The sequence below is a fragment of the Poecilia mexicana genome, unplaced genomic scaffold (genome assembly GCF_051168715.1).
Source record: "Poecilia mexicana isolate PSO_F unplaced genomic scaffold, ASM5116871v1 scaffold_16, whole genome shotgun sequence".
NCBI classification, from domain to species: Eukaryota; Metazoa; Chordata; class Actinopteri; order Cyprinodontiformes; family Poeciliidae; genus Poecilia; species Poecilia mexicana.
In genome coordinates this window covers 25,399,751-25,427,052 of record NW_028263385.1, presented here as the reverse complement: position 1 = coordinate 25,427,052, position 27,302 = coordinate 25,399,751, and the positions used below count along the sequence as shown (strand labels likewise).

Sequence of the window (27,302 nt, the reverse complement as noted above, 5' to 3'; positions counted from 1 at the left end):
ACTTCTTTTCTCTGCATCCTACTCTCACCCCTCCTCCCCTGCCTCCCTCCTGGCCTTTTCCGGCTCTCCAATTAAGCTCCGGCGGCAGGTTTCCATCAGCTGTCTGGTCGTCTGCAGCAGGATTCTTCAGAGCAGAGGCCTGTCAGGAAATGAACTCATCACTGGATGACAGCTGCTAATTTCTCCCTCTTCCATGTCACACGAGTGGCCTGCCGCAGTTAATAATGAGCCCATCCAGCCCTGATTACAGAGAAACACTGGGTGTGTGTGTGGGGGGGCGGCAGGCAGGGGGAGTGAACACGGTACAGTACACAATCCCTCAGACAAGATATGCAGAATTATGTACAACCACAGGCCCAGACACACATTCCTATTATGGGTACAGTAGGGGAAACATTGATGCTTGTTATGTGAAAAACCACTTATATACTTTATAATCGATATAAGATCATGTACCTTCTATAGTGCTTTGCCAACATGTCCTCACATTTGTTCTCAGGGCAAATTAAAACATGCAGCACCAGAACCAAACATGAAGAAGCAGCATTCAGGTTCTGAGCGCCAGAAATCTGGGACAAACTTCCAGAAAACTGCAAAACAGCCGAAACACAGAGTTCTTTAAATCAAGGCTAAAAACCCCCTGTTTGGAGTTGCTTTTGAACCATAATAAATGATGACTCTTGACAAAATATAATGTTTACTGGTTTGGTGTGGTGTCTTTTCTTTGTATTTTTGTGCTTTTATGTGTTAAAATGTGCTATACAAATAAACTTGATTTGGTTTCGATTGCATTTTAAGTGCCACAGTAGATCAACTCAAAATCCTGTTGCCTCTAGAGGCCACATAGTTAGCATATAATCCAGGCTTTATGCTAACTACGCAAACATTGGACCAAAATATAACTTTTTAGCTGACATGGAAATGTCATACAGAAAGCCGTGTAGGGGACGGTAAGCGTGTGAAAAGGTGCTTTGGTCAGATGGGAAGACAATGAAATGTTTTGGCCTGCGTGCGAATCGTTATGTGTGACAGAAAGCAACATTAATCAGACCACTGAGAACAAAACATGGTGGTGGTGGCATCATGCTGTGCTACTGCTTTGCTAAAATGTGAAAAAAGTTAAAGAGGTATGAATACTCATGGTAAGGCGCTTCATGTTTAGCTTTATGTTATATAAAATGACATGTCTGGACCGAACAGCGAGGTGAAACGGGGATTAGCTACAAACTTTCTTTGGGGTCAGTTTTGAATTTCTGACGCTGCGAAATACTTTTCTCTTCTGGCTCGTCCAGAGTCGAGCCAGGACTAAGCAGTGCAAGCCTGACTGTACTTCATCATAAAACAAAGATGTGTCCTGAATAGTGGATGCTGCCCTTCTTGATGCTCACATGTCGAATGTGTCAATTTTAGCTGAACGGAAGAGAAGAAAAACTGGGTCCGACCTGAGGCTGTGTAGGTGTCGGCTGAAACGACAGTTTCTTCTCTCCGCGCGACTCTGGATTTTGCTTCTCTTTCCCAACCTCCCTGGCCTTTCAGCTCCCTCCCTCCGCCACGTTCCTGTGTGTATGTGTGTTAGACGGATGATCTTTCGATGCCCTCCGTGTGTATCCGTGCTTACTCTCGCCTCCGTCCTCCCCTCAACTTTTAGCGACTGGCCGTTGTCTTTCTCTCCCACTCTAACCATTAGAAAGTTGGAGCCTAAATGAGTATCGACTCTCCCTCCAGTGCTAAATGCTGCGGGTGGAAAAAAAAAGGAAAAGAGAAAGGGAGAAAGACGGGAAGAGTGAGTTGAACACCTAGAAGAGAATGGTGGTGGGGTGAGAGCACGACGATGTGGATGATAGTGATCATGAGGACGATAATGATAATGGTGAAGGTAATGACTGCTGGTGATCGGAAGACATGATGGGAGCCATCAGTCATTGTGTGTGTGTGTATATTGCTGGTACAGTACTGTGTTTTATGTGATAGACCAACACAAAGTAATAGTGATGGAAAGAAAAAGATGTATGGATTTTATTTAGGGGTGTCAGAGTGAAGAAGATCATGCTTTCTATATTTGATTTCTCTTTAAAAAAAAACAATCGGAAAACCATGCTTTGTTTTCCTTCCACTTTACAAGCACATTTTTGTTATTCTATCTTGAAGTCTGTGGTCAATAACGAGACAAAATTGTGAAAAATATACCAGCTGTTGACTGTGGAATCAATGTGGATGTCTGAAGTGTAGTAGACCAAAAAAGGAAGAGAAAAGCATACCACTGGTTAAAAAATTACACAATCTTTATTGTCAAAAATTACATTGACCCAAAGCTTTTCTAAAAGCAAAGAGATTGACTGAGATGGAGAACATGGAAAGAAAACGCAAAATTATCACCGCTGTTTTGTTTGCGGGGATAAGGAACGAACTCGAGACAAAAACATTGAATATTTGCCTCCATCTTTTAGACCCAAAGCAAAACTCCTGCTGAAAATTAACCAAAATCTTAGAACAATGTATTTACTCTAGAACGCAAAATCCATATGTTAGGAAAACTTTGAAAACATATTCCATAAGAAAGAATTGCTTAAACGTTTGCTTAAGTTGAATGGACGTAAATGAGTCGTTGGTGGCTGTCACCATTGCAAGTTGACAGGAGTAGCACCAGAAAAAGCTCCTTTGTTGCATAGCTCCAATCATCTGAGAAAACAGATATAATGTTATAAGAGGGAGACAATATTGAAGACACTCTTTAGCAGAACTTCAGACAGGGACCGTCATTGCTGTGGGCCTCAGCCTTCCAGGACAATGTTATGAGAAGCTCCGTCCAGGTAGACCACCATCTCCTCTCCTGCTTGCTGCTCCGCCTGCTGTGCCTCGCCGTCCCCGGCGGCCGCACCGCCGTACACCGCCTCCTCTACCTGCAGGGTGCAGTCCTCCAGCTCGGTCACGATGTAATGGGTTCCCTCGTCGTTGACGATGACCTGGGTGAGGCCTTCCTTCATCATCTGGGAGGCGGCGAGCTTCAGCACCTCCTGCATGTTTTCGTGGCCGGCCTCCTGGATGACCTGCACCTCCTCTTGCTCCTCCTGCTTCACGTCCATGACGGCGTGGGCTCCCTCCGAGGCTTCGGGAGCCAACACTTCGTGAACGACGGTTGCCTCTCCTTGCACTTTCTCCTGATGGCCCATTTCGCTGACAGCGGTGAGCAGAGCGTCCAGGGCGGTGGACGACTCGGAAACGATGTGACTCTGACCAGCAGCCGCATGCAAGTCCTTCCTGGCGTCCCCGGACTCCACCACCACGTACTGGGTGCTGCCTCCAGCCAGGTGCGCCCCTGCCGAGGCCACCTCCCTGCCCGAGGCTATGACTTGTCCGTCCTCTGTGATGTGGAGCACCTCGGCCACCTGGCCGGCCATGGCCAGCGTCTGCAGGGTGGCGGCGGCCGACTCCTCCAGGGCCTGGTCGATGGCCATGTCCTCCTCACCGTATCCCTGGATGATGATGACCTGCTGGACGGCCTCTTCGTGGCTGGATGACTCCGACGAGCCTTTCCTGTGCTCGGGCGACTCCACAGACTCGGCCTCCACAAACGTTGCTCCTTGGCCTTTCAGACGGCATTCAAAGGACTTGGACACAATACCTAGTGAGACACAAACGCATTCGTGTTACATTTTTGAAGAGTCGTTCATAGAAAACCAGAACAGAAATAAAACAAGAGCTGGAAAGGCGCCGAGTGTGGTTTGAGTCAGAAACGCAAAAAATCTGATCCTTTTTCCAATCCCTATTTTCTAGGGAAGTTGTTACTAGAGAAAAGCGTTTACCATTAGCTATTTTCAGTGTCAGTGTGGCGCTTAAAGGTAAAGTCAGAGGAAGGACAGAGATGTAGGAAACTATTTAAAGGGAAACCTGTCCAGACCTGTCTGAGGGTCAGTGAGGCAGCAAGAGAGCGAGAGAGAGCAAGACTTCCTCTGGAAACAAGAAGGCAGACTGCTAGAAATGGATCAAGGGAAAAAACACAAACTATTGACTAGTGACCAGAGTTGGACCATTTTAATTTGTGATTGGCTCATTGGATAGTGAAAAATCTCAGCTTTTGTACATCAGAGAACGAACCATACCCAAGAGCTAATATGTAACCCTGACAACAACACTTTTCAGTATGGAAGTTATTACTTTGAGAAGACTCAAAAGTTATTTTCAGTATCTGTAAGATGTTCTTCCAAGACGTGAAAGAAGCTGTATAAACGTCACGAACTAATTAACTACTTAGTTTATCAGCAGATGAAAGGAAGGATAAATGGAGCAAAACAAGGTTGCTATGGTTAAACTTCCAAGTCCTTCGATTATGTTATGCTGGCCTTGGATGTCTCAGAGCAAAGGTACGAATGTCTATTGTCTGGAATAAGCACAGAGACAGGTGTTTAGAATTAGCCATGCTAACCGTGCTAACTGCTAAGTTAAGGTGCCAAATACAGCTTAAAAAGATGATACACGTTTGTCCTTTTTCGCACTGGCACCTTATTTTACAACTCTGCTGTCTCACACACAGCGCAATACCTCTGAGCATAACATAAATAGTTTGAGCAATTAATTCTTTCCTAAGGTAAAGAGAAATCTGAATAAGCTAAAAGTGAAACCAGCAGGTCAAAATTGAGCAAAAACTGGAGGTTGTTGAATTGTTGGTTATCGTTACTGAATATCTATTCAACTTGCTGCGTGTATGTATGCATCCATCAACACGAGAAGGAATATGATGGGAGGAAAGAGAAAAAAAAATCATGGGAACCTAAAGTGACATTAAAGGCGATGTAACACTTCACATATTTGTGTCACTTAAGGGCTTGAAAGCAGACAGAATATGGAGATACTCTGCTGCTGCCGGAGCGTGGTGAGATACAGCTGCTGCTAATTGAGCCACACTGTGCCCTCTCACATCACAGGTTGCCATGGCGTTTCCAAGGTGATAGGAACAGTGTTAGAAATGCCATTGTTTAAACAGCGCCTGGCTCAGACACTTGTAGGATAATCTATGCAGGAAAAAAGGGGATTTGATTTGAGACATTTAGAAAAAAAGAAAAAAAAAGAAAAAAAAAGAAAAAAAGAAAAAGGTGGGGGGCCTCTGTTCATGACTAAGCTGCTGAAAGCTGAACTTAATTTACAATAAGTGAGAAGAGGCACAAATTCCTGTCAGGGAGAGGAGCTTTCTAGGTTTATGATACCTTGTAAAGTCACCCAAAAACTCTCAAATCTTTGTAAAACACCAAAACTTGTTTTTTGTTTCTTTCTTCTTTTTTTTTTTTTTTACTTGGGAGGAGTTGACATTTAGAGATACAAGGTTTGCACCTGGGGGCAGCTATGGGATCACACAAACAGAATGGTACATACAGAAACAAACTCATCAATCACTGATGCTCCCATCGTCCCCTGACATTTAATGTCCTCAACTCACAAGGTTGACGATGTGATTAGAAAGTCAGGCTTGTGCTACAAAGTGGATCTGAGCCATCGCCCTCTTCTCCCTTGTGAATTTTAGACTCGGATGTGGGAGCTCTAACTCAAACACATGCGGTCACCACTAATTCTTCGTCAGCAGTTTGATAGTTTGCCCCGCAGTTTCAAGAAATGAGATTTCACAAAATTCGGAGTCTTCTGGACTTCTCTGAAATCCTATCCACCAAAACTGCCTGTTATATTAGCGCTTCACATAAAAACTACAGAGTTTTATTTCATAGGTCAGCTAAAGATGAGACATTCTGACTGCTCATCTTTCTCTCCGGCATAAAACTCCTATTTCTTCTCTGCGTGACACACACTCAGGGGATATTTTTGACTCTAAAGTAGAGTTGCGTAAAGTACTTCTGACGAGGCAGAAGTCCTGCTGTTTTTAAGTAGACAGTGATGAAGTCGTTCTCGTTTAGGAGAGGTGAGGATGTATTGTGACCTAAAGCTAATCGAACCGCTTTTAAGAAGAGACAACAAAAGAGTGACGTTGCAAAAACATAAATATACGGTGCCTTTGAAAAAGTATTCACAGCCCAGGAACTTTTTTCACCTCACTGTATATTAGATGGACTTTATGTTTCTATCCGTCCATCCATTGTCTGTCCTTGCTTGTCCTTGTAGGGTCACCATCTCCAGTGGTCATTGGTCTGGACTGGTGACCTGTACATCAAGTCACCAGTCCATTGAGGACAACCACACACACCTAACGACCACTTTCTACTTGCACCTAGCAGTGTGACTCAACTCATTTTGAATTAACTCTCTACAGTTCAGGTGGTTTTCCATTACAATTGAGTAACAACTCTGGAGGGCATTTCGAGAAAGACGTATGTGAGTTGATCTCTATTAATCAGAATTAGTCAAAAGGTGTCAAACAACCAGGAATGGAACAAACCAGACCTGGACGAGTAGCCAAGTTTATTTTACTACACACAATTGAGGAGGATAACAAGGAAGTGTAGGAATATGCTACTGCAATAAAAACTGTATTTATTTTAAGGGTTTTATTATAACACAATTGTTTTATTTTTTGTTGTTGTGCAACTCCATCTCCTTCAACACAGTGGAAAGGTATTCTTAATTTCCTCATGAACAAATTCAGCCCCCCCAAAAAAAGACCTTGCAGTGAGGTTGCTGCACACTGCCAGCATTGTGTGGTAAATATCAATTCAGACCCCTCCATTTGCACCTCTAGTGACAAGCCCTGTAGTTAGAGAGTGGAGGGAGTCAGCACTGTCACAGAGAGCCAGAACAGGTTGGCATTTTGAGAAGCGGAGGTTACCTATTTACACAGGAGCTACGGGGCCGATGCTAACTGCCTACGCCGAAACGCTGCGAGCTGAGAGGTCGGCTTGCAGGAGACAATAACTCTGTAACTGTGCAGCTTCTTTTCGCATTACCATAAAAGCCGTTTGAAAGCGTGCAAATCTGAGAGAGCGGTGCCATTTCAGGCTGTTAAACCTCTAGATTCTCAGCTTTGAGGCCTGAATTTACAGGTGTGTGTGTGTGTGTGCGTGTGTGTGTGTGTGTGCTGGAATGTGGGTGGCGTAAGAGATCAGCCTTTATTGTTGCGTTGTCTGAACAGTGTGTGCTCCTGCACTGCATTCGTCTCCGTACGCGCCTGCCCGTGTGAGGGTTTCGGAGTGTGTGAGCCGCTCCGCTGCGGGGACGGCGGGGCTAGCGTGTGTCACATTAGCCACGGGGCGCTGTCGGCGGGCCACCGGCGGCGGGAACCCGCTGAGGTTTATGGAGTGTCACTCAGTCGCCGCGGCCGTGAATCAAGTTAATGTTGCAGATCCCATCTCTTCAGTTGTCCTGCGCTCCCGGTGGAAGAACAACATTTGAACAGCGTGATTTGGCCCCGGCGAGAGGCTGATGCCTGTTTAATATGTGTTTTGAGTGCTCTGACTGACTGATTCCTTTAACAGGAAGTCGGAGGGGGAATGAGATCGACACAGAGAGGCAGGCTGCTTTATTGCCTGTGATCTGAAACAAGATGGAGGCTCCCTGAGAGGAATGAAACAACAGGAGGAAGACGGGGAAGCGGAGGCTGGGAGTGACTGATGCTGTTTGGATTGTAAAATGATGGTGGAGATATTTAGAGGGTGTCTCTGCTGCAAAATCACCAATCCGTCTATCCATTCACTTAATGATGTAACACCAGCTGTCCTGAAAACAGCCACACACGACGACGGTGCCACCGCCGTGCCAATGTGTTGTCACTGTGGCCTGGAGAAGACATTTTCTGAATGGAGTGTGTTGGGTTATGTAGAGCCGCTTTGGTGGAGGGATATTCTTTGGACAATCTTTGTTCAGCTGTATAAAAAGGTAAAACCTGGACTGGAGAAGAAATCTTTGCCCTTTCTTGTGAGTTTAGGGGGAGAACATTCATCTGCTGAGTTTCCCTGAGCTGTTAATGTTGTGCATTTCTCCCAATTGCAAGTGGTAATAAATTGCATAGAATTTCTCATTGTTTATTAAATCTCATAAGAAATTCCACAACAATTTTGGTGTCACACATGGGATTCAAACAGGATGCTTCCTGAACACGGCATTCAGACAAACGGTCGTCCTGTCAAATAAATAATTTTTATGATTAAAAAAAAAAAAAAAAAAACATAAAAAATTCTGAAATACACAAATTTGCTATTCCACAACAACCCGATATCACTTGCAGCAAGAGCCAAAGAAATTTGGACGCAACACAATTATCCTCTCTGTAGAGTGAAGCAATCCCCCAGAAGCGCTAAATGAATGCCACAGCAGCAGAAGTAACCTTCGTTTTGCTGGGGACCCCCCTGGATCCCCTTCAAGAACCCTTAAATGATCGCTGGGCCGCAGTTTGACAACCGTTTCCAAGGTGTGACTCTTAGTGTGGCACCAGCAGGTCAGTGCAGGAGCCTTGCTGTGCTCACGGTGTGGCGCAGATGCAATTATTGATCAGCGGATCAATAGACTGGGCTGTGTTGGGAGGGGTGCAGGGGGTCTCTAAGTGGCAATACTTCAGCTCGGAGAGGCCGCCGGGGGAGCGGTCAGACAGCACTTACCAGCAGTTAGAGAAATTAACCTTAACACGGAGACACCGGCACACACACAATCAATTACACCCGCTGTAATACAGGTCAGCCTCGACGCAAATGTGAGCCCGCGAGCACGCGTTGGCGTAATCAGGGGAGCCGCACGCCCGGCTACATCCTGAGGACAGCGTGGCTGTAATCCCTAAATTCAACTGTAACCTCACTGTAAATGCTAATTGGTTCTCAGAAGTACAGACACACACACGCACACACACGAAAATAAAAGACAAAGAAATCAACCTGAACAGACGCTACGGCAAGCAAAGTCAATTAAACTGTGTCAAACTAGAGGCAGAATGAGATGCTCTCCAAATCAATTAGCGGGTCAATGGCAGCACCATGAAAAAGTCAGAGCTTATGATCAAGACGCCACAGAAAGACCTCTTTACAATCCTTTTACCAGACCATTCCCTTCAATTACAGACACAAAGCCACAACCTTTAAACGCAGACGCCTGAACGGGACACAAACATGGGGAGATGTTTTTACAAACCCGGAGGATCCTCTGTGTGTGTGTGTGTTTGAAGGTGACACTGCTAAGTAGATAAAGTGTCAGTTATGGGTGTATCCAGGTCACCAGCAATGGGGGTGAATGACTGGGTGCTCAGGGAGAGTGTGTAAGCCCGTATGCAGGTGGGTGTTTTAATCTACGTCAGCGAATGGATGTTATTTCATTAGTTTTATTGTCAGGAAATATTTTTTTATTTGTGTCGCAGCTTTAAAAGAAGCAAATGAAGGTTTTGAGACGTGAAGAGTAACGACAAACTGTAGTCGTTTTCTTAACATTTGATCATCTTTTCTGATTGAGCCGCTGGACGACCTTCCCTCGCTTCTCTCTCATCTCTTGGGCTCTCTCAAGTGCTGCCTATGCATGCGCGTGTGTGTGTGTGTGTGTGTGTGTAGGTCAGTTGAGGTCCAGTCAGTGATGGCTCTACTTTGTCTGCTTGGGACAGTCGCTACTGTCACCTTTACAAACGCCATGAATCAACGCCATCTAGGACAGGTCGGCCGACCAGAAAGCAACCAATTACACAGCGTCCAGATTGACATCGGGCGGACAGGGCAGAGAGACGGATGGAGAAACGCTGAAAACACGCCAAGGACGAAGGACCAGGAGAGAACGAGGGCACAGACAGATGGAAGGCCCTCAGGACCGGAGCACCAATGACTCTGAAGGCCAGCGCTAATCTGAGTGACTTTGGCTGATAGTCGAAGAAAATACTGTTGATTAATATTTTACATAATCTGCTTTATTACAAATAAGAGTCTTAAACAGTTCCTCCAACTGCGTCTACTTGACATGGAAGGTTTTTCTCCTGCCAGCATTTTCCACAATTTACAGCTTCAAGCAAGACGACCCTAAACTTACTGCTAGAACCTCAACGTCATAGTTTAGACCAAAGTTTATACACAGGGTTTCTGCAGGTTTCACCAACTCAAATTTAAGGCTTTTAAAACCTTTTTTGAAGATTATCCTGAAAGAAATTTCACAACAAAAATGTACAGAAGAAAATCGTATATCTCGAGATGTTTTCTACGGCTTTAATTCTTGGAGTGCCAAGCTTTTTTGAACAGAACGGGTTGCCTCGTACGGGTTAGTGACAGAACTGAGTCAATGGTGAAGACAAATGTTCATCCAACTGGTAACAAATTTGCATGTAAAGATGCAAAAAAAACCCAAAAAAACAAAAACAAAAACCACCTGCCTACCTAGCAAGGGAATGTTAGCAGCTCATTAGTGGTAGCTTCAACCGTCTCAAGTCACAGAACGCAAGGTAGGTGTCTCAAACATTTGAGAAAGACAATGAAAACGAGTTAGAATATACAAGATTAAATAGTCCTGCCACGACAAAATTTAAGACCTGTGATTAACGTATTTAAGGCCAACGTACCTCATTTTAAAAAAAGAATTCAAGACATCTTAAGGCCTTAGTTTTACACACATCAACATAAGTCTTTTTTAAGGACGTGCAGGCACCCTGGGTAATGAGTTAGAATGGCTCAGACAGAAATTAAATTACAATCTGTGGCAAGACAAATATAATGTTCACATCAAATCTGACCAACATTAAGCCATTTAGCAAAGGAAGCATGTGCAAGGATTCCTCTGCAAGGGTCTGAACACTAACGCACACCAGACTTTAAATCTTATTTGTTAAAAGATCCATTTATTTCCTTCCACTACTTTGTGTTCCAACGATCCACATCAAATACATTGCAGTTTGTGGTTGTAACGTGACAGATTGTGGAAAAGGTATGAAGTTAACATGCTAAGGCAGCGTAAAAACCCTCCGCAGTCTACTGTTCAGCATCGTCTCAGATCGATGGAGGAGTTTGAGTTGGCTAGGAAATCAAAACTCCGTCCCAAACACCTTTTTTTTCTATGTGTAATAGAAGCGAGGAGGATGAATCATTGTTGTTTACAAACCTCCTATTGTGGGATAATTCTCAGCTCTAAACTCAAACCTTTACAAGTAGACTCTTAAATATTTCTTACGGCGCTGCCTGGAGAAACAAAACAAACAACAGCAACAACAAAATAAAATAAAAACCCCCTTCGGAATACAAAACAATATTTGTTTGTTTCCTGGTATATTAAGGCTTCCTCCCACACACAGCTGAGCAAACTTTAGTCATATTTTCAGAAAACACACCAAATGTCAGCCGCTCATAATCAAGAAGCTGCCGTCTCTGTAATCCGGTAGAGCGAGGACGGCGCTGCGTGTTTTAACTGACAGTAACCTGAGCGGATAACACGGGCCAGAAGTCAGGAAAGTTAGGCGGAGTTTATTCTAAAAACACTTTTGTGCAAAAAAAAAAGAAAAAAAAAGACGAGAAACAAATATTTACCTAGAGAAACGTGCCACGTTAATAAACTGAAACAAAACTCAGTATATGACAGGATGAGACACAGAAATGAACAAACACTTGACATGAAGCTTTTAATGATCCATCTATCCATCACAATTATGTAATTTCAACCACAATATGTTTAGAAGAAGGCCGCTCATGTAGCATTAGGGTTAGCGTAGCTGCTTTAGCACTGTTGCCATGGTTTCAGGTTCAAATCCCAGCCCGTTTTTTCTTTTGGTATGAAGTTTGTATGCTCTCCCAGTGCATGTGTGGTTTCTCTTTGAGGTTAATTATTCTCTCCAGTAGTAACGTTAGCAACTTCAATTACAGCCATGAAACAAAAAGAAAAAGAACAAAAAATACTAATAGACTGATGAAAATTGCTTTTATATATATGCATGAATAAGTTCCTCACCAGCATATTTGCATCAAGCTGATTCAGCCGCCACCGTGCTTGACAACTGATGCTGTTTTCTTCTGTTTAATCATCTCAGATTGATGTTTAAACATATCTTTAGTCAATGTTACGCAACAGCTCAAACTTTGCGATTTTTATTTAGTTCCTTCAAGTCGTTCTGTGCCCTGGTCAGTCCATTTATTTTCATGCCGACAAAGAGAAACTACCAGCAATAAGTCCTGATCACCAATCAATTCTTCATTTTGAAAATGATTGCAGTTGTAACGTTGGGCAAACCATCCCGCCCTGCATAAGGAGAGTGGTTGAAAATAAATTAAGTAAAAGTAAAAAAATAAAAAATAAATCATATGACATCCATGTCCCGACCATAACTGTGAAAACATTTTTTCATAAAGAGGTCATTCAGACAGAATACTACAACAACAAATCCTCCCCCAAAACAATGAAATAGTGTAGAGAGGGCTCAAGAGGTGACACACACGCGCACACGCACACACACACACACACACACACGCAGAGTGGAACTGGTCGGAGGAAACGCAGGTCAGTGTCCTGCTCTCAGCTCTTTTTCTGCTGACAGAGGATGACCCGGAGTGGAGAGTAATCTGGTCCACACTAACTCTATCTACCTCCAGTCCCCCAGGTCCGTGCCCCCGGAGAGACGGAGGGAAACACAAAGAGAATGAGACAGAGGGGAGGTGAAGAGGGAGGAAGGAGGTGAAGAGGAGACCGGAGGGAGGCGAAGAAGAAAAATATATATAATGAAGAAAACTATCCCGGCTTTGATCTCTCAAGACGGCTTTCTCCTGCCATTGTTGAGAAAACTGACTGCGATTAAAACAAAACAAACAAAAACAAAAAACCCCAGAAAATTTTCAGCTACCATATTACTGGAGATTAAAATATAATTTTTTAGACACAAGTTTGAAATTTGTATCATTTGTAAAAGCTATGACCCTGTATCACAGCTGCATCGCAGTGCAATATAAAAAGTGAAACTGATGCATTTATTATACATAGCGTGATATATTTGAACTGCTTATTCCTATTTATTTGGACGATTATGGCGTGTAGCTAATAAAAATTTTAAATTGAACTTCTCAGAAAGATGGAATATGACATAAAGCAAAAAAGAATAATTTTTTGAAAGAAATATTATGGTTATGGCTTCCATGAGCAGAATGCTGACTTGACAATTGTCCAGCAGACTGCACCTCCACAAATAGGGTAAAGAAATTAAGCCAAAACACTAGCACTGTATCCAGCTGCAATAATGGAAAGTTAAGTGGAAGGAAAACCTACAGTAGAGAAAGATGCACATGAAACAGATAGTTCCCAGCAGCTGGAGTAAAGCTGGAGGTTGTTGCCAAAGCAACCACGGCGTACGCCACACCTTAGCAGAACCACATTGTGCTCCCGTCCATGCCGTGCTGCGCTGATGCAGTAATTAACACCAAATGAGAATCCACAGAGTTCTGAATGCGGAAACTTTACACACTTTTCAGTCGGCCTGCATTTTACGCATTAAAAACCGTTTCGGTTTTGAGTTGCATTAAATGAATTCTTAATGACATTAACATTTACAGAGATGCGACTTTATTTGATCTACATCTCCAGGAGCTGAAATTGAGTTGTTTTTTTTATTAGAACATTTAAACAATTAAAACCAAATAATTTTTTGACTTATTTCTGGAGTCCAAGTTAATTTCTGAACATGAGCCCAAAACATGAGCGCTAACTGTTTCCTGGAGGAGCATGAAGGCTTTATTACACAGTTAGAGGTTTCTCCATGCATTCAGCAGCTTTTGCAGGAAAAAAAAAAAAAAAAAAGAAGATCTTCGTCTCGGAGCTCAACCCTTGCGCCTTGAATGGCGAGGGCAAACTGAGAAGAGAATCACCTCGTGCGATACGCGCAGGCTGCTGGAATTTTCCGTGGCTGGCTGTGGATTAAAAAGAGCAAACGTGTGGGAGGCTGATGCCGCCGCTAACAGAAAAAGACCCCCCCTTCTTCTCCGATCAAGCTCGGCGTGCCAGGCAGAGGGCGTCCGACGGCGAAAGGCCTGAAACGCCTGACGACTGGTGGGGTCACGTCGCTGATTGGATGTCGTGGATAGAGCATCACCAGGCACATCGTTTCAGGTTTGAAAATGACTAACCAGATATGACTAATGCATTACTTTGGCTTGGAGAGCGGTTATTTCCCCTCATGCTGCAAATCAACAGCCATTTGTGACTCTCCAGATGAAGGTCAGGAATGATCCCGGCGTGATGGCCAGGATGCAGCAGGAAAAAAAGAAATGAACGTGTATGAGCCTCAGCCTGGAGTCCAGGGAGGTTGACATATGGAAACAATAACAACGATTATAACACCCTCCTTTTCTTCTCCAACTCTCCCCAGAAGACGTCCGTCCTCTTGTTTTCTGTCCCGTTCCCTTCTTCCTCCCTCTCGCTCGTCTTCCTCTCAAAAAGCTCTGGAGGTGGACCTTTGATTGCTTCTTTAATTAGCAACGTCAGGCAGCTCTGTGGATTTACTGGCGATGTCAAACTTCTGCAGATAATTGCATGCCTCTTCCCTTTCTCCCTCCCTCCATCATCCCTCCATCCTCCTTTCACATCCACCCCCCCCTCACACCCTACCGCCTCCACTTCTTCTCCCGGCTCCCCATCTATCCCTCTCAGTAACTCTCCCATGATTTAATGATTAATTATGGATGTGAGTTAGAGAATAAAAGCTTTTCCGCTAATCAAAATGAAATCCCCCCCACACCACAACCCCCCACCACCTTTTTTTTGGGGGTAATTACAGTGTGAAGATAATGTTGCTGATGTCTTTTTGTTGCCGGGGCCCGGACGGCGCGCTGATCCGAGGTCCGTCATGGTGGATGAAATGAATGAACAGATGAGACGCGACAAACAAAGAAGGCGAAGACGCGGTTCTTTGAAACGTCGCAGCAGAAAAACTCCGTACTGGGAAACAAACGGAGGAAATGACCAACCTGACGACGCTAAAAGGATGTTTGTCTTTGGAATGTTTCAGTTTATTAGTTTATTATTAGTTAATCAAAGCAACAATTTACCCAACATTGTGTCAGGGATACAATGGCTAAACCTGAACTGTCACACCCAACTTTCATTTGATTTAAAAAGTAAATGTTTCTGAGTGTCGAACTGTAGGATAAGCACCTTGAAGCGCTGATCGTCCTAAACGTTGCCTGTTTATGCCGTTTTTACTGCATTTCAGACAAGTGCAAACAAATTATGACAGAAAATTGATTATTGGTGGATCCGTTCCAGGTATAAAAGCATAACTGTGTTAGAGGTAGAATCTTTTTTTTTTTTTTTTTTTTTAAATATGTGAGATTTTTCACTTCAAACATTTCAGTATGAGAGGTATAACAAGTCTATATTCTTTGGCGGAAAAAAAAAAACCCTCCAAAAAACATTTTTAAAACAATTTCTCAATTTTCAGTCACAAACTTCAACTTATTGGGATTTCATAATCTGTTGAGACATTAGAGTGCAAAGATGGGATATAAAAGTAAAAAAAGTAAATGGTTTTCAAAACGTTTCATTAACAGATTTCTGAAAAGTTTACCAAGCCCACCTGAGCCAATACTTCATACAAATATTTGTTGCTGAAATTAAAGTTGCAGGGAGTTCGGGGGACATTTTAGACTGAAGCTGTTGCCTATTATTCAACAAACACAGCGTCTATGATCAGCCATTTTCAAGTCTTGTCACAAAATCTCAGCTGATTTCAGGTCTGGACTTTGACTAGGCCATTCAAACACACAAATAGGCGTCGATGTAAACTGTGGAGGTTGTGACTCGTCTGTTGGAAACTGCAAAGAGAGTTTCTTTGAAAAACAAAAGCTTTCTTCTCGCCACTTGACTTGAATAACAGTTTTACTGCCAACAGATTCTCACACCTGAACTGTGGATCTCTCCACATCGTCTTGGCCACTTTTCTGATTAATATTGTCCTTTTTCCTCCAGCCACTCGCGGTTCAGGTGGACAGCGTGTCTTAGTTGTTTCAGGTTGCGGATTGGAAATCTCAGTGAGACATCAAAACATTTTCACTAAACCCCCTGAGTTTAAACTTCCCACCGACTTTCTCCCTGACCGATCTGCGATGTCTGACCTTCACGATGCCGTTTGTTCACTAATGTTCGCTGAGAAACCTCTGAGGCCTTCACAGAACAACTGGATTTAAATCGAGACTAAACTACACATCGATACGCCTCAGTTTTGTAATGCAGGCTGACAACAAATATACAAACTGTTAGCAGGTTCTTATGTGTAAAAAAAAAAACAACCCTGAAAACCATGTCTCATTTTCTTTTATTTCACTACTGTACACTACTCTGTACTTTCTACCACATCTTTGCGTTTTATTGGTTTAATTTTCTGTCATTTTCTGTCATTTCTGGGATCATGCCTGCTGTTTTATAGCCATGTGATGCTTTGTTTGTCTCATTAGCAAATACACTGGAGAAACACAAAATCTTACCAAATACTTTTGGTCTCATTTCTATTGCAAATATTTTTTTTTATTTTATTTTCCCTCATCTTAAGTTATAATAAGGGACATAATAAGGAAAATAATCTACCAGTGGAACAAGCTATTTTTTTTTTTTTTTTTTACCATATTATAAGTTATAGTTTGGACAAAATGTCATGTTCCATGTAAGATTACTTTACTTATAACTTGTATTTTGTCATAAATATTAAGGAATTATTGACTTAAATCAAGCTCTATTATCTTGGTAAAAAGTTACTTATAAGTTTCTCTTGCCTTATTTCAAGTGATTAGCACTAGAAAACAGACCGAAAATACATGGTAATATTTTGTGTTTTTGCAGTGTAACGTGTTTTTTACCCCTTCTATCCTTCGTTTATTTTTCTTTTTTTCTGCCTGTATAGACTTTGAAAAACTGTGTGTATGAACGGTGCTATGAAAACAAACATGCCTTGCCTTAAACTGTGTTGCTCCGTCTCACCAAAATCCCCACAAACTACATAAAAACTTGTGGACAAAATGAGGGGGAAAAAAAATAAATAAAAACATCCTAGACTTCTGAAAACTTCTGAAATTTCAGTTCCAGTTCAAACACACAGCAGGAGAAAGCATTCATAATGTCGCAGCAACATGGCCGACTGAGCTGCGTTAACCTTAAACGGAGAATATGAAGTAAAATCAACATTTCCAATTACAACACAACCGATACCTGCTGCAACAACGCTCACCTACATCTCTATGTCGAAAACGTATGACGACACGTCCCTATTGTGTGTGTTTTTTTCCCCCGCCGTGCGACTACACAAAACACACACCCCGGACGCACCGGCCCGTTTAGCCGAGCCTCTCCCGATTCCTCTCTGCCGTATTTACTGGGTGTTTACCTAAAAGAGGCATGCTGGAGATATTTATCGTCCTGATGGCTCTATATATAGGGCTGGAGCAGCTCGGTGAGAGGAGAGGCAGGCACAGTGGGAGGCTGCTTCTCTAATCTCCATCTCCAAGGCTGACAGGCCTGAGAAGGCCCTAATGAATGGCTCTTTTCATCTGCACGCCTGTGTGTATGTGACAGTATAAATATTTAGCAATATTGGAGTCAGCTCGTGATTTTACACAGATGGAGTGATTGATGGCTCAACCTCCCCCCCCCCCCAATCCTGACGCATGCCAAAGACCACGGTGGAGATGTTATATAAACCAACACAGCCTCTCTCTCCGTCATCGTCTCCGTATCTTTTCACACTGCCTCCTCTGCTCTACGCCTCCTTCCCAGCTTGTCTTCTCGCTGTCGATCCGCCCTCTGTGGCTCTGCCAATTTGCCTCACTGTTGAGTTTCTATCATACGGCGCGCCGTCTCTGCGGATGTACGACAGGGCTAAATCAGACGAAAACAAGCTGACAGGGAGGAAACTCTGAGAGGGGCGCCGATGAAATGATCTGCGAGGAACCGGCTCGGTATTACAAACTTATTAGGGAGAGTTTTTTTTTTTCTCATTAAGCTCTTGGAAACACCTGAAAAGTTGGTTTTTGTCGAGTGTCACGGCGTCGCGTGTCGCAGATGCATTCAAAAAATTTTAAAAAGTGAATATTAGCTACTTGTTATTCACTGCGTCAAAGAGAACTCATGAGTGAGAGCTGTTCTAGATGTATGGAGAGGGGAACTATACACACACACACACACACACACACACAGAAATCCATGCACATAATGCTGTCATCTGTGTCAGAGAAAAGCCAGACCGAAGCCGTTTTGAGATACAACCACACACACACATGTACTTTCTGCTGCCAATATGTCACTGAAACTCTAAGCAGAAATGGTGGGAGAATGTGTGTGTGTGTGTGTGTGTGTGTGTGTGTGCGTGTGTGAACAGCGAGACTTTCGATGGTTCTCGACAGCCAACGTGGGGACATTTTGCGAGAAAAATCCAGAAAATTTCATCAGATTCCAAAGATTGATAAGAACTACTGCATAAAAAGTTTCAAGAAAAGGTCAGGATAACGTGTGTGAGTTGATCTGATACATAATACATGGTAGTGAAGTTTTGTTTTGTGTGTGTCTGTGTGTGTGTGTGTGTGTGTGTGTGTACACCACACAGACTTTCTATCCAGCATCTCCTCAGCCAATTAAACTAAAACACAAGAACAAAATCCCTGAACAAATATATGAGGACTTCAAGTAGGGGTGTCGAAGATGTATTAACCTTGTAATTGCCTGTGTAAAATATGCTCCCCTTGGTAATGAAATTTCCTGCTTTAATTTGAAAAAATTGGGGAAATATCTCTGCTTTTTCTTCTTCTTCTTCCTTTTCTCCCCCCCCCTCATACCCTCCCCATGATGTGTTTTCCCATTTAATTGCTTTTAAAACTTCAATCTCGAACGCCCCCTCAGCTCGTACGCGGGGAAAGGCCCAGCGCCGGACCGCCACATCTATTAATCTAACTGTCCTACGTCGGAATTAGCATTCAAATGTGATCGGTTCCACTGCGCCTCGCCCGCCGCTCGCTATTCCGACAGGATCCACTCCTGTGCAATAACTACAGCGCCCTCCAAGCCGCGCTCCCCCTGCCTCCCTCTGCCCCCTTTTTGCTTTGAGAGCTATTGATTTTTATTTGTTCTGTAATGAGAACAATTAGTCTTGTTCCTGCCCTCTTTCATCTATCGCCTCCGAGTTGCCGTGGCAGTGCCACCCATCCGGCCTCCGCCTTTAAACCCAGCTGGAGATTTGTTCGCCGGGCAGAGGACAGGCGCCGCGCGCAGTCTGAGTCACAATCACAGCGAAGAGATATAACAGAGGACACTTCTTGCTCTTTTTCATCCGACTGTGGCCTAAATCTTTAATGCGCAGCTCCAGCCGGAGCCGTTTGAGGAACGACGCTCTCGGGTTCTGAGTGGGTAGACGAAGACTAAACTAAATTTTGACGGACTGCGGCGCCTTGAAAAGTTACTCAAACTCAATTTATCCGCATACAGATGAGGCAGCCCAGCGTACAAGGTGTTTGTGAAGTGGAAGAGAAGCAAGGTGCATTAGTAGTGTCTCACTTTTACTTTGACACTCCAAAATAAAATGATTTGGAACTTTCTGGTCAACAGGCAGAACGGAAAAGTAACACCAAACACATAGTCTCCATGGCGAAACACGGTGGTGGCAGCATCATGCTGTGGTGATGCTTATTGTTCCCCAGTGGGAACAGGGGAAAATGCATGGAGTTAAATACAGAATGACCCTTTAAAGTTGACGTGCTACCTGAGAGCGGTGGCAGAGGTTTACCTTCTGGCTGAAAAATGAGCCTAAATAAGGAGATACACTGTAAAATTCAATTCAGTTTAATTCAATTAAGTTCATCCAACTTAGTTTAAGCTGATTTAATTTGACAAATTGAAGTCAGTCTTACTCAAATCATTTAGTTACTTCAGATGACAGAGGAAACTAATAAAGAATCTGTTCTTTTAAAGGTTTTAGTGGATCTAGTGGTCTTTGTTTGAGAGCAGTCAGACAGGAAACCAGGTCACGACAGAGAGGGAAGACGTGTAGCTAAGGTCTTCGGGTCGGGAATCGAACCTGCGATGGTCACGTTGAGGACTAAGGTCTCCTCATGTGGGTTGTGCTTTTCCCCTTCGCCACCACAGCACCCTGGTCGGTACTGGATCTGCCCCCGGTGAAGCTTGTGTCGTGACGTCAGACGTCGGATACGAACATCGGACATTGAACTTGATTTTTTTCAAGTAAAGTCAAAGTAAATAGTTCCTTTAAGTTCAAACGTCATCACTAAGCCAAAGGAATTAAGTGAGATTAATGTAAAAGAAAAAGTCGATAACATAAACTACAGCCCAAATACACTTTTTAGAGTGTAGAACTACATCTGAGTATTATTAGATGAAAGTAAGTTAATATATTAGAATGGCCCAGTCAAAGTCCAGGCTTAAATCCAAGCCAGAATTTGGTCAAAGACTTAACCTTGCTTCTTCATTCTGAATAAACTTAATATATGGGCTAAAACTTCAGACTGATTCACCTCCAATCTATATTTGTAACATACTTTTGAACACCATGTACCCTATTTTCTTCCCCTTTTAAACTGTGCACTAAATTGTGTTGGAACAGCACAAAAACCCTTACTTAAACACATTAAAGTTGGTGGCTGTAACAAGAGAAAATATGAAAAAGATCCAGTTTTATAAAGACTTCAGCAGGGCACTAGATCTCTTTAAAATTTAAAGAAAGTTTTTCAAGTGTTTTTTCCTCCTTCACCAAATTGATTTCCATTACAAAGTCTGGATTAAAACTCCCAAGCAGGACGTAATAATAATGACAAAAATATCTTATCTGAATAAACTCCTTATTAATCACGGCTGGAGTAAAACGGGAACGAATTGCCTCCTATCTATCATGCTGGATGTCTAATCTCTCATTTTATTAAAAGGCTGATGTCTCCCCCATCTACCCGGCCGACTCTAATTGATGTGGTTAAAAGAAATTACTACACTCCAAGTCCGTCGTGGCTGGTGTTAACATGTATCATAAAATGTGAAAACATAATAAAACACTCAGATCTATCCATTAGGAATGCTTTAATTTCCGCAGAGGCAGGCGAGTGGCAGGCAAGGCTGACCGACCAGCAGCCGTCAGCGAGGCTTTAGCCTCCATAAACCACCTGATTGACAGGGTGATTTGTGACTGACTGGATAAGCGACAGGCTGCTTTCAACCTGTACACAAGCAACGCGCCGCCGCCGCTGCTGCTGCTGCGTTCGTGCGCCGCTGCTGCGTTCGTGCGCCGCGTCGGGTCCTGTTGCAGCCGAGGCTGGAGAGAAATTAAGCATCTGAGAGGGCCCATTTCTCTTGCCAAGCTGCCTGAGCCTTACTTACCCTAATGATGTATAATAGCCTGCAACTACACTTAACCTGAGTATTACTGTGGCAAAGACTGAGTGGAAGAGGCACAAACACACACCCTTAAACACACATGCTCACAACAAAAGTGTGGTTTTCCTCAGGACTCTGGCAGACAACGACGCGGCACCAGGCCTGGTCACTGATACCAAAACCCGCAAATTAAAGAGCTTTACGTTAGAATCCAGAGAAAGTGCCGGAACAAGTGGAAGTTTCCTCTGACCGAAGCACAGAGTATGAGCACTGACCGTCTCCTCGCATGTTGCTTTGCACTGCCACTCAGCTCGCTGAAAGATAGCTCCTACGCTTTTACTCGATTACCATGAGAATGTCATACCACATTCTCAAAAACTCTCAGTCAAACTGGGAGTATGGCGTCCATTTGTGTTAATGCCGTCTTGAGCCAATGCTTTGCAGAACTACTTTTTTGCTGCATTTACAGCTCCAGGATTATGAGCCATGTCTCTACTGGCTTTGCATATCAAGAACCTGAAATGTTTGTTTTTTAAAGATGTCTTGGCTTTAGTGGTGCTTACTGAACGAGAAATAGGGAAGAAAGAAAAAGGGATAAGCAAATGGCCTGAGAACGTGAATCCTACTCAGAACAACTGCGCTGAGGACTATAGCCACTTCACATCGTGAGCGCTCCCTACTAACTGAGCCATCCAGCACCCTGACACTGAAATGTTTGACATTTTCCTTAGGCAAAGTTTCTCACGCTCGATTCAATTAAACAGAGAGAGTGTCTGAAGAACGGTTTTCAAGTCACTCTACTACAGTTGTTCTCAGCCTATGGTAAACGGTAAATGGCCTCATCAAGTCCAGAGAACCCTAAAGCGCTTCACACTACCTTCAGCCGTTCATCTAATCATACACACATTCATATGCCAATGGTGACAAGCTACTGGATAATGGTCACATCTGCCCTAGGCGTGGCCCTCTGACCACCAGTGAGCAAGGCGGGTGAAGTGCTTTGCCCCAGGACAAAACGACGGAGGCGAACAGAGTGGGGATCGAACCAGCAACCCACCTACTACTGGCTAAACTCCTGTCACCATTGCCACATTTGCCTCAACACAAGTTGGGGCAAATAAAGACTGTTTTATGTCTGTCTAATAATGACATTTCAAATAAGAGAAATTAGGATGTCAATAGCAGGAGGCAAAGGGACAAAGGGTGGTGAATATGGTAGTTCTTTCTGTAATCGGTCAAGGCTCCGTCCATCTTCGTCGGTGTGTCTTTGGGCAATACACTTCACCTGTATTGCCAGCTGGTGGTCAGAAGGGCCAGTGGTGCCGGTGCATGGCAGCCTCTCCTCTGTCATGCTGCCCAGGGAAGCTCTGGTTAAAATCAAATTTCTTCCAGCCATCAGTGTGTGATTGGGTGAGGGCCTGAATGTAGTGTGAAGCACTTTGGGGTTCTCTGGACTTCATACAGTGCTACACAAGTCCAATCCAATTACCATTTACCAAGGTGCAGGAAAACTGATACTTTTATTCAGGACTATCATCATGCTGTGACGATCTCACAGCAACCCACGAATTCCTGACACATTTGGGAATGAAAGACCCTCAAATCTCACTCCATCAAATCCCATCTAGATGAAGGACGACAGCTGTATCCCGGTTTTCTCTCTGATCCCTCACTCACACGTCACTCAGCTGCTGACTCACTCTGTGGCTGTAATCTAAGCGATACAGGCAGTTAGCATGCTGCATCTGTTGTCTCCTAATTAAACTAATTCTACAGGATGCCCGACTGTATTCATACACACGATAGGGGGAGTCGGGTCCTTTAACCCCTTTTCACGTTAATTAGTGTTGATGAAAACGTGCTCATCGCTTACACATGTACCTCTTAAGTGACTGAATGAGTCGGTGTGTGTGTGTGTGTGTGTGCGTGTGTGTGTGTGTGTGTGTGTGTGTGCAAGACAGTTCGGAGACAGCGGAGAGACAGTAAATGACAGAGTCACGTGAGGCGGCTACTGTATGAAACCTCAGATCTAATCAATAGGAGCGAGGAGGACGCCAGGCGCCAGCCAGAGGGTCACCACTCATCACTCAGGTCAGCTGCGAGCACACACACACACACGCACACACGCACACACACACACAGGCAAACGGAGGGCACCGCACAGGGCGCATTACTAGACGGGACTATAAGGCAGCAGAAGATGGGTCAGAGAGAGGTTGGAGCGCATAGCAACGGAGAGGGAGCCGGATCGATGGCAGAGATTGAAGGAGGTCCGTAATACCGGAGGAGTCACGGATGTCCAGGGCGAAGCTAAGCAGGGCTGGGAGACGGGTCAGGGGGTTAAAACGGCCTCACAATGGCAGGATGAGGCACTGACAGGCCGTAAAAAGAGGTGAGGTGAGATTGACCGATTTTGATGCTCGGAGAGGCACTGCGGACGACGAAGAGTCCAGATGAGATGATTCCATGTTAGATCACGGTGCTGGTTCCCTCATGTGACGAACATCGCAGGCTTTCGAAGGAGCGTTTGCAACAGGAGGCAGACGAAAACGGGGCAGCAACAAAATCAGCACCCACACGTATGTGTGTACGTATGCGAATGTATATGTGTGTGTGCCCTGTCGCTGCAGTAAAGAGACACCGGCGGAGAGATGGACAGGACTCGGTGGCATTTAGCCCTGCTCTATAATGACACTGAAAGCTGGGGAAGGAGACACAGGCGCTGTTATTGAATTATTGAAGGTGCACAGAGAGGTATAAATCTGCCACGGCGACTCCATCCCCCGTTGTAACACACACAGAGGCCACATGCGGTGTGGGTGGCGTGACGATTGCAGACTTTGACTTGCTGACCTTGAGGTTGTTAAAACGAGCTCTCCGTCAGCTTTTCTGCAAAATATGTTTACCTCGTGAGAACGGAGAGAGAAACAGAGGGGGGGAGAGAGAAAGGGAGACAGACAGAGGAAGAGAGCGGGGAAGACGGAGAGTGAAGGAGTGAGAGCGCAGTGCTGACATCGCCGGAATAAACACAGCGACTCCATCAATTCTTTAGGATTGTGAGGAGAAATAAAAAAGCAAAGACAGTGGAAAGGGGGTGAGGTGGGAATGTAACAGAGAAGCTACTAACCAGAGATAGGTGGGCTTTTTATATCACAACTATTGGGCTTAAGTAGATCTGGATTGAATCCTCCAATGCAAGGAAACCGCAGCACAAACACACACTGACGAAATATTTATTTATATGAACTTGTGGGGAAGGTGGCCTAAACATAAACTAACAAATTTTAGAAAATAAAAAAAAGAAAAAAGACTACAAACAGTGTCTTGAAAAAGTATTCACACCCCTTGAGCTTGAGATGTTACGGAGCAGACCAACAAAAAGTAGGAGGTAATTATGAAGCGTAAAAACAATACAAGGTTTATTAGGATTTTTTTTTAACCCAAAGGTGTAAAAAGGATTAAGGAACACTTGAGAGGTCCACGGTGACTCTGGAGGAGAAGCAGAGATCCCCAGCTCAGGTGGAAGAAACTGAGCAAGAATCAAGAGATTCTTGTCCTGGAGTCCACAAATCTTGGCTTTTGTAGAGGAGTGGCAAAAGTTAAAGATATTGTTGAGAAAAAAAAAGCCAGGAGAAGTGCTGCTTGCAGATTGCCATAAACCACATGTGAGCAAATCTGGCTCATCATAACTTTTTACAATGCTCTCTAAACTTTAGACACACATAAATCGGACCTTCGAGATAACAGGAGCTGTAAATATAATTGTGTCAGTTCTATCAGAGCAGTTTTTATCTGTCTATTGTACCAAATTACGTCAATGACAAAATGTTAAATACTGAATACAGCCAGAGCTCATTAGACTGGATTAGAATAAATTAAAGGGGTCAAAACTTTTAGCCATGGGGGCCGAAACTGTCAAGTAGCTATGGGCCACAAAAGTTACTCACTTCATTGTAATGTTACTTTTTTGTTTTTACTTGTTCAACAATAAAATAATTGAAACAAAGAAAGTGGTTTGTGTGCAGAAAAGGATCAGTAAATCATTGCATACTGGAAATTCATAAAAGTGGTCTTGCATGTGTATTGTCAGGAACAGAGTATAAGGGTTGCTCTTTAAAACCTCTTGCTTTTATTTAGTCGGGTTTAATGGATGAGTTGACCCCACTCTGCTTCTGAGTGGAAACCCCAGGTTATTTGTGGATTTATTTAAAATAAAATTCAACTAAAATAAAAAAAAATGCAGTAAATTAAAGATGAGTAGTTTCTATTTTCCATTTTAGGATGAACTGACTTTGTCAGTATCTTTTTTCTTTAAAGTCCTGTCCTCTGTGAAAATTTCACCCTTACTAGAAAATAATGTAAATGTTTGTATCGATCTCCTGGACTGGCAAACCAAATCCAACCAGTTGGCTCCAACATCAGGCTTCTCTGGCTTCAATCAAAAGATCTTCACGTGTAAGAATGGGCTCGTCAAAGTCAAACACCTAAACCTAATAAAACCTGTGAACAGTTTTTTAATAGTAGTTCTAAATGTGCAAAGGAGATAGAGATTGACTCCAACAGGGTTGGAGCTGGAAAACAGTGTGCCTCTACAAACAACTGGCTCAGGGAGGCTCATAAGGACAGCAAGTCACACATTTTTTTAAAGGATTGATTTGGGTGGCATCTTTTCTCAGCTGCTCTCCACATTGAATTAAGCCCAGCCTCTTATTAAAGGAATACTACTCTACTCTCTGTGTGCGTGGAGAAAACTGGTGATTAGATAGTCTTGCAAAAGGTTTATATATAAGTGACTGCATGTGCATCTTCTTGGAAGTGTGTGTGTGTGTGTGTGTGTGTGTGTGTGTGTGTGTGTGTGTGTGTGTGTGTGTGTGTGTGTGTGTGTGTGCGCGCATGAACATGTGATCACATGCATCCGACCTGAGCAGTGTAGCCGAAGGGGGGCACCTCTTCTTATTAGCATCATCAGTCTGCATCATTACCAGGCTGCCTGGGCTGGGCAGCAGGTGCTACGGGAGTGCCAGGGTTACAAACGACCACAGGATTCCTCTAAGAACACACACACACACACACACACACACACACACACACACACGCACACACATGCACAAACTACACAGGTCTTTGAAACCCTCCTTTTTCGAATTCCCAAAAGGGATGCGGGGCGTCTGTGTCTATCCGTTATCCGGCGGGTTAGCGCACGTGTCGGACCAGGTTTTCACCGGAGGGGACGGACTCCATCCATTCTCATGACAACGGGCCAGTGATGTGCAGCCGAGGCTGGGAGAAAACCCTGCTCAGAGCAGGGGAGGGCACGCGGAAACAAAACATAAACACCGCACGTGCTTTGTGTAAGTCACAGAGTACCTATGTAGAGCGTGCACATGACATATTCTGTAGGAAACTTGCAAGAAAAAAGAAGAAGAAGAAAAAAAGGAAACAACTCAGGTGCAGGTGGGAGTAGATTAAGGGTAAAATGGATGTTGGGTTAATATCGGAACTGTTGTGCTTGTAGCGGAAAATCCGAACATTTAACATCGTAGTCCTAATATCAAAAATATATGAGGTCTTGTGTTTACCCAGGGCCAATGGTTGCTTTGAACCAATTCTTTCAGCTAGATGAACCTAAAGCTCCATATACAGCATGCATAAACCAGTGGTGCTATAGCATGTACACTTTGTTGGCCAAGAACTGCTTCATTACGGGAGAAGACAGCAGTTGAAATGTTATGAGTACAATGTATAAAACCAATTAGCTTAATTTTTATTCTGCTTAAAAGACAATAGGAACAAAAAAAAACACCAAGAGTCACCACTTATATGAAGTAGAAGCATCGCAACTGTTATAAGGTTCATCTTCCTTCTGTTTGTTTCACGCATCATCACCCGTCTCAGGCAGGTCAATGCACCACAGACAGCTGCTTTCAAAGTTGCCATTTATTGCTGACTCTATAAATGCTGTTTTAAAATGATGCATAAACATTTTTCAGTCTGTTAAAACCATTGGCTGACATTTCTAAATGCTGCTTGAGACAGGATTTAGAAATGTCAACTTCGACAAACACTGATGAGAGTTTAGGAAG

At 43.6% G+C, this 27,302-nt stretch overlaps 1 protein-coding gene across 1 annotated transcript in view; it reads right to left on the bottom strand.

Annotated features, from left to right (window-relative positions):
• Window positions 1–2,264: 2,264 nt before the first annotated feature.
• Window positions 2,265–27,302, bottom strand: part of LOC106921836 (zinc finger protein 407-like) — a 189,920-nt gene continuing 164,882 nt past the window's right edge. The window contains exon 10 of the mRNA XM_088014319.1: window positions 2,265–3,622. Coding sequence (XP_087870445.1) covers window positions 2,772–3,622 — 851 coding nt within the window. The 3' untranslated portion in view covers window positions 2,265–2,771. The remainder of the gene's footprint in view (window positions 3,623–27,302) is intronic.